This window comes from Erpetoichthys calabaricus, chromosome 1, assembly GCF_900747795.2.
Source record: "Erpetoichthys calabaricus chromosome 1, fErpCal1.3, whole genome shotgun sequence".
Lineage (NCBI taxonomy): Eukaryota > Metazoa > Chordata > Cladistia > Polypteriformes > Polypteridae > Erpetoichthys > Erpetoichthys calabaricus.
Window position 1 is genome coordinate 70,873,890 of NC_041394.2, and position 8,234 is coordinate 70,882,123.

At 37.9% G+C, this 8,234-nt stretch overlaps 1 protein-coding gene across 1 annotated transcript in view; it reads right to left on the minus strand.

Moving 5' to 3' along the window:
• Positions 1-1,053: 1,053 nt before the first annotated feature.
• LOC114669373 (uncharacterized) overlaps positions 1,054-8,234 on the minus strand; it is a 60,265-nt gene continuing 53,084 nt past the window's right edge. The window contains exons 11-12 of the mRNA XM_051922180.1: positions 5,110-5,226; positions 1,054-1,706 (exon numbers count right to left, since the gene is read on the minus strand). Of these exons, the coding sequence (XP_051778140.1) occupies positions 5,114-5,226 (113 nt within the window). The 3' untranslated portion in view covers positions 1,054-1,706; positions 5,110-5,113. The remainder of the gene's footprint in view (positions 1,707-5,109; positions 5,227-8,234) is intronic.

Consider the following 8,234-nt stretch of genomic DNA (forward strand, 5'->3'; position numbering starts at 1 on the left):
TTCCGCCGGCCCTTCCTGGTGTGAAGGAAGTACCGGCTGTGTACCCGGAAGCACTGCGGGTGTCCCTGGTCTTCTTCCCCCCAGCACTTTCGGGTGTGGTGGAAGTGCTGAGGGCCAGGGCTCCATTGGCATTGGGGTGCCCCCTGGCGGTGACCACAGGCCCCTATAGGGTTGAGCTTCTAAGCTCCGTTCCCGTGGTCCCCAAAGCCACCAGGGCAGTCGCCCCCTCGTGCTCTGGGGGAGGCGTAAGCCCTCCTCCGGTCCTTCTGGGCATCCCGGCTGGGTGCCACCCCCAGCCGCTTGCCATAGTATCTATCTATCTATCTATCTATCTATCTATCTATCTATCTATCTATCTATCTATCTATCTATCTATCTATCTATCTATCTATCTATCTATCTAAGTCAAAACAAAACAATAGTTAATTCATTGATTGATTATCACCAATCAATCAATCCACTGTTCTTCATTACAATTTGAGCAGTCCTTTTGAGAAAACTGGTACTGTGCTACTTGAAAGTGTATTTCATTTGGCTGGCTTACCATCTCTTCTTCCCCAGGAGTTGCAGAAAGTTTGGAGTGGCAAGGAAGCGGACTGATGTTCTCTGTTATCAGTCATATCCCAAATGCAGGGATCAGTGTGTTAACATTTTCTGTTTTAATCTATAAGGGAACTTTGCCAAGTTTGTTAATGCCAAAGTAATCAAAGCTGAAGTATAGGTGTCCAAAATTATTTCTTCAGATGTGTTGTCCATCAACAGATGAATCCCAAAGTGTCTTCTGGGTTTTTGATTGCTTCAGCATTTGCGCCCATAAAATGAGTTTAGATTTCAGGTAATGAGGATATTGTCACGATTAAATTTCAAACCAAATGGTAATGGCTCATACTGCCACAATTCCTAAATAGTAACATTTACATTATGCTTGAAAGCATTATTTTTATTATTTAGAATTTTTTTTTTCAAGTACAAAATTTGAAATAAATGCAATTTGTTAATAAGTAGTTGAGTGCTCAATTAACATGAAATGGAGAACAGAAAGCAGTCCTTAAAAGCTTAGTCCTAAAGAAAATGTAAAAAAACAAACTGTCAGTCTAACTAAACCCCAGTTGGTTAACAGTTGATGGGGTCAGCAGAGTATTGCAGATATCCAGAAAGTGAGTAAAGAGGTAGAAAGCAAAGACAAGTGCCATGAAGTCTGACAAAGAGCTCTGTCTTCAGGAATCACCTGGATATCAGTAAACTGGAAGCAGTTGAAATGGTCACGGAAAGCTTTATCCATAGATGTGGCTCTCCGTGTATTGTGGGAAGAGGTGCTGATTGTTTGACAAGGAGAGGCTAATACTATGTTTTGTACATTTTATGTAGATATTTATATGTTTTCTTTTGTTTAAGACATTATTCATGCTTGTTTAATCACTGTGAGTTTTTTATTTGTGTTTTCTTCTATTATATATTTAAGTATTGCTGCATTTCAGGTTCCTTTGTGTTATGGACACATCTCTGGATGGTTAAAGTTTTACTGCCATAAAAGAGAGAAACACAGATCAAGATCAGGACTGGATCTTAAGAGTTGTGCCCTTTGGAATTCTTTAGTAGATGCCTGGCTTCTTCTTCACATGGTAAAGAATGTTTGCTGGATTGTGATTCACAGGCTTCCTTAACCTCTGGTAAACAGAATGGAGCAGGAGCTAACAGTGCATTTTCTGCTGGAGAGGAGAACAAAGAGTATTAGCATTCAACACACTGAACAACTTGTTGACTACATTTATGCGAGTGCATGCTCACCCTGTAAGGAGAGTTCTATACTTGGAGGTGGACTTCTCTCATAATACAGTGTATATAGAAAGTATTTGCCTCTTTTAAAGTTTTCATATTTTATTGTTCTACAATGTTGACTCATAATGAATTTTAATTTGGAATGTTTGACCCTGATCTACAGAAAAAGACTCTTTAACGTCAGTTTGAAAACAGATCTCTTTCAAAGTGGTCTAAAATAATTACAATTATAAAACACTAAATAATTAACTTATGTATTCACTTCCTTTAATATGACAGACCTAAATCATCTCTGGTGCAGCCAATTGGTTTTAAAAGTCACATAATGAGTTCAGTCACCTTTCTGGAGATTCAATTAATCCACCTTAGTAAAAGGACAAGTGTCTGTGTGTGTGTCAGAGAGTCTGTGTGCCCATTCGATTTCTGTGTCTATGTTATATGCCAGTTGGTGTGGGATTCAGAAAAGCAGTGCTAGTCTTGGTGATGCGCCATCTAATGAATGAAAACGCAATTTATTCTATAACTACAAATGTTTGTGATGTGCCATCTGTTGGAATGTAAAATGCAATGTTTTTTATTAGTGCAAAAAACATTCCAATAGATGGTACATTGCAAACGTTCATGCTGAATATACTGAGGTCTGCATTGATTATGTAGATTTCAACCCATCTTAGATGGGTAGAACAGCTAGTTGTAGTATAAACGCACCTTATCCGTAAGGTCCAGCTTGTGGTGAGTCAGTATCATGGCCAAACCTGCACAATGAAGACAAAAGAACACTCCACAAAATGTGACTGACGCTCACAATTAAGGGGACAGATACAAGAAAAAAATCCATGTCACTAAATATCCCTTGGAATCCAATTAAATCAATCAATAAGACATGGGAAGGGTATAACTCAGATGTAAATCTGCCTAGAACAGGCCTTCCATAAAAATCTGATTGTACAAAATGACAACTAGTGAGGGAGGCCATCAAGAGACCTATGAGAACTCTGAGAGTTACAAGCTGCAGTGAATCAGATTTGAGAGACTGTGCATACATCAGTGGTGGACGGGTGCTTCAAGAGGTAGAACTTTGGAAGAGAATTGTGTTTGGCAAAGCTAGAAAGTCATCTTCTTTTAAGTTACAGTACCTTGAAATGAGCTTTTCACTGTTATACTGCATGAGTAATCATATTTTTGTCAAATTCTTCTTTTGCATCTGAGTCCACTTAGTCTCATTGTGTGTAGAGTCTTGAAAGAAGGATGTTAACCCTTCTCTGGATTTTAAATAGTATGAAATAACTACTGTAAGAGTGAATTTACTTCCAAAATATGAAACTTCATCATCTACACCAAAAATAAAAAAAGTTATCTAGTTCAAATGTAAAACATTACAAACAATTTTAATGCTTCTTGCAAATTTAATAATTTACATATAGGTTCTTCTCAAAACTGAAACTCTTAATAGATAAAAGTAACGATAGTTGTCTGCTTCTGCACCTCACTCTCACATATTTGTTTCTATGTATTTATTTTGGTTTTTTTAATCTCGGTTCCTTATGTCCAATGACAAATATATTGGTAGTCTTCCTTGTTCTTTCCTATGTTTAGCTAACTTTGGATTTGGTTAAAGAGAAAATTAACTACAATGATGAGGTCCTTCTTGGATGGACCTCAATCCTCAGCACAGAGTCTGCTTGTGAGGATAAAAGATTGCTGCTAAGTAACAGTAGAAGGTCTGGGAGGAACATAAAAGGTGATTAACATAAACATAATTGGTGACCTGATGTGAAGTCTCTTTTCAGTTGTCCGAAACTATCCTGCTTGGCAGTACCAACAGCTTGGCAATGAACCTAAACACTGACTGAGGCCCACAGTACAAATTTTGGGAGATAATTTTATTTATTGGAGTGCAACGATCAAGAGTAGGATGCAGGATGTGCTCTCCAAGTCGATGGAAACAATTGACTTCTGTAAGTGAAATATATTAAATATTATCATGATTTCTCTGGAGAGGCATAGGAGCAGTACTACACTGGAACAGCTGAATATACAATCTTGATTCATTGTCATTTACTAGTTTGTATGTTGTGGTAATATTTCATGCTTTACGTTGTGACCACTGCGGGGCATCTCACAAACCCCAGACACAACTGCACAGACAACAGTTCCAGCTGTAAAAGACTGATTTATATTTTTGTTGTTCCCTATACAAAGCTTCTTCTTTCCATAACACAATTCTTTTGCTTTTCTCTCCTCCATTCCTCCTCAGACAATAGCTGTCCTCCTCCTCTCTTGACTTCAACTCCCTGGGATAAAGTTGTGGGCTCTTTTTTAAACTCGACTGGGAGTATTTTTGGTGCCAAAATATTGTCTAAGAGGGCTCTCCAAGAAGGATGCTGCCACCCAGTGTACTGGGGAACCACATGGCATCAGGGGGCAATCCCCCCTCTCCCTTATGTTGACTTCCCAACCAAGAAAGGGAACAATGACCCTCGCAGTCAATTTGCTCTTCCATCCATGACAGTCACCTGGCAGGATAAGTTAACACCAACTGTTTTGGCAGGGATGCCCATCCACCCATGCTGTCCATTCATTATGATGGCGTCCCAGCCAAGTACAAACAAACCATCTCTTCCAGCCAGTCCATTCCTGTCCTCCATCACAACATTTTATACAAAGTACAGTGGGTTTGTGCTGACTTTTAAGCATTTTTTTTATTGTTTAAATGAAAGTATGAATTTAGGCTTGCCACATATGTTTATGGGCAGAATGGTGATCTTAAGCTTATTAAAATGTTTGTAACTGCATCCAAAAAAAAGTGTGAGATACTGACAGAGGCTCAGATAAATAATTTTTAACCTGCTTTGTTCAGTTCAGGATAGCAGGGGTTAAAGTGTCCATCCCAGTAGCTTTAGGCACAAACATGATGTCAGCTGATTGTAAGCTACAAACAGACCCGAACAATGTCTTATATCAGGCCAAATCAGAGTCACCAATCAGCTCGTCTTTTGAAAGTAAGAGTAAAATACCCAGAGAAAGAAAAACCTCACACAGACAGTAATCATTCCAGGACAGACATTCTGCGTCTTGAAGCTGTGTGGCAACAGCACTGCCACCGTGACACAAACAGTTTTAAATTTCCAACCTGTTTAGGTTAATAGTATTACTGGAAGTGACCGACATAAGTAAAAAAGCATTTTTAAAAAGTAAAAAGTAAGAAAAGTTGCATTTTCAATCATTGTATGAAGCCTTGTTACTTGTATCCTTAGTTTCTTACAAAAATAAATCACTTAGGAAAATGGGCTTAATCTCTTTTTGTTTTTTCTTTTTAAATATACGTACCTGATTATGTCTGGGAGCTTAAGGAACTACTTGATGAAAAAGAAGAGAATGTAAGACGATCCTTAAACTTTGAGGTGAAATCTCTCATATATGTTACTGCTCCTTCTGCAATAGTGGCTAAAAGTGAGACAAATATATATTGGGAATTTCAAAACTTCAAAGGAGCAAACAAATTTGAACATGTGCTATGCAACTTTGCAAAACTAAAATACTTTACTATCCTAAAAAAAACAAATTACAGAATATGGAATGGTACATTGGATATCATTGTTAATTCATTGACAACTGTTTTGATTCCTGGTCAATATGTAATTTATTCTCCTGGTCTGGTTTGCCTTCTATAATTCAGAAACATACTATGAGGTAAATTGGCTAATATTTGTATTGTTCCATAATCCAATTCTGGTTGATTTCTCTGGAAACATTTGTATTAATGCTACTATCTAAAGAGACCTACAACTAAACATTTTATTGCACTACAATGCACATATGACAATAAACTTGAACCCAACTTAAACTGGCCTGCTTTTGTGTCTGTTCTACGCTAGAGTGGAGTATCAGCCAGAATTGGCCTCTACTACGTTCTAAAATTGGCCTTGACTCAGTGGATAAAGTTCACTCATTTGATAGTGATAAGGAAATAAAAAACTGGGAGTGGTCTCGTATACTCAGATATGGGGATGGATATTTGAGGAGTAAACTGCAAGACAATGATTATATTTTTATATTATGTACATTAAAGAACCATCAACAACAAATCAAATCAAGTTAATAATATTGTTGTGATGTGAGATTTTACATATAACTTGATGAATATTTTGTATGTCTTTATTTGTAATTTAGGCATAGCAATGTAGTTTAGTGTTTACCCAACCCTTAGGAATGGGTCTGTTTGAATTTTACGACAGGATTTGGGGGATGTGTCTTAAACCAGTTTGCCGAGTGTTTCTTTGTTAAAGTCATTTCTACCCCCCGCAAATGGGCTAAGGTGTACTTTAACATATGGTTTGGGGGCAGGTGTTAAGATGTTCTATTTCCTCCATTGGTCTGAAGTATGGCTGTTTGGAATTGGCTTGGTTCAGAAGCCTTTAAGTACTACGATGCCCTATTGGCTGTAGGGGTTGGACAGAAAATCTATATATTTACTTGTTTAACCTCACTCTCTCTCTCTCTCTCGCTAACCTGTGATGATGAAGACAACACAATGAAGAGCACAGCTCAGCAGCCATTTTGAACAGACATGTGGCTGAAAGTTGAGCACCAAAGATGCCTTAACTAGAGACATTTAAGTAACTAGAAGACTGTGTGCCGCCTGAAACTACATATCACCATTTAATCAGGTTGTATGGTTGCCAATATTCAAATATACTTTGCATTTTGTTATTATTTATGAATATTATCAATAATACATTATTTTATGTGTAACTTAACTTCTGCTTGTCTTTTTACTACATCTAATTGCCTAAGGTGATAGATATAGAAGGGAAGGTGGGGATAAGTTATATACAATAATCTATACTAATAAAAGGCAAAGCCCTCACTGACTCACTGACTGACTGACTCACTCACTCATCACTAATTCTCCAACTTCCCGTGTAGGTAGAAGTCTGAAATTTGGCAGGCTCATTCCTTACAGCCTTCTTACAAAAGTTAGGCAGGTTTTATTTCGAAATTCTACGCGTAATGGTCATAACTGGAACCTGTTTGACTGACTCACTCATCACTAATTCTCCAACTTCCCGTGTAGGTAGAAGTCTGAAATTTGGCAGGCTCATTCCTTACAGCTTACTTACAAAAGTTAGGCAGGTTTCATTTCGAAATTGTACGTGTAATGGTCATAACTGGAACCTGTTTTTTGTCCATATACTCTAATGGAGGAGGCGGAGTCATGTATCGCGTCATCACGTATTACGCCTCCTACGTAATCACGTGAACTGAAAACGAGGAAGAGATTTACAGCACAAGTCAAACGCGGGAACGAAGGTAAATGACGTTAATTGTTGACTGTCTTTTAATACTGTGTACTTGTTGAGTGTCTTTTAATACTGTGTAAGCATACATATTAACACATGTGCAATTAAACGTGTGCATTTACGGGGTGATTTCTCAGGCTTAAAAGCTCGCCTTTTATTAAAAAGGTAAATGCAAACTCTTTTCATTCTGAAGGGCACAAACCATGTTAGATTTCAGCCGTTAAACGCGCAAAAATGTCAGTACACCAGATAAATAAGCGCAACATATTATCAGTTGTATTGTATGCTTACATTACATATAGAAATATGTTAATCGTTAACTAATATTATGGGATGGTGTTTTTCCACTCGCGCTTTGATTTAAACGATTGCATGTCTTGGTGGGTTTGCGTAGCTTATTGTCAATATCTTTACAGCTCTTTTTAAGACTTCATTTAAAAAGGTTTTCTTTTCTTCTTAATAAAAATTTAAAAGCAGTACTTCGCCGGTGCGAAGCGCTCACTTCACTCCCTTACGGGAATCGAACCTCGGACGTCAGCGCTAGAGGCTAAGCCCCTAAAATTGCACCACGGCATGTGGTTCGTTTATTTGACAGCATGTAGATCGGGGTAATTACATTCACGGCATTCGTAGTCAGATTCACAATCTGATTGTATGGGTGGTTACCTACCAGGTAAGGCTTATGGTTAGCCAGCAAGTCATCTCGAAGTGATCACTCGAGTGAACGCAGCTTCACAAAAAAAACAGATCCTTAACAAACTGTTATTGGTATATTTTCCCTCAATTTTAAAAGGTTTTCTTTTCTTCTTAATAAAAATTTAAAAGCAGTACTTCGCCGGTGCGAAGCGCGGGGATTTGAGTGACTGACACATACAGACATATTCATGAGTGCAGGTACTTTGGAATGAAAGCACCGTGTAAACCTAAACTTTAAATTAAGTTCATAGACCTACAAAAGTTTGCCATTGATTTGAGGCAAGATTGCTTTTCTCATGTACAATTATACGTTGCATTCTTAACAGTAAGCTTGCACAGCTTGGTCATATTACAACCTGAGTGCTGAACTGACAACGTCGTATACAAACAGAACTATAACAATCGTAATAAACAAACAAAAAAAAAAGCGAAGAACCCTTGGATTTAATAAAAAGG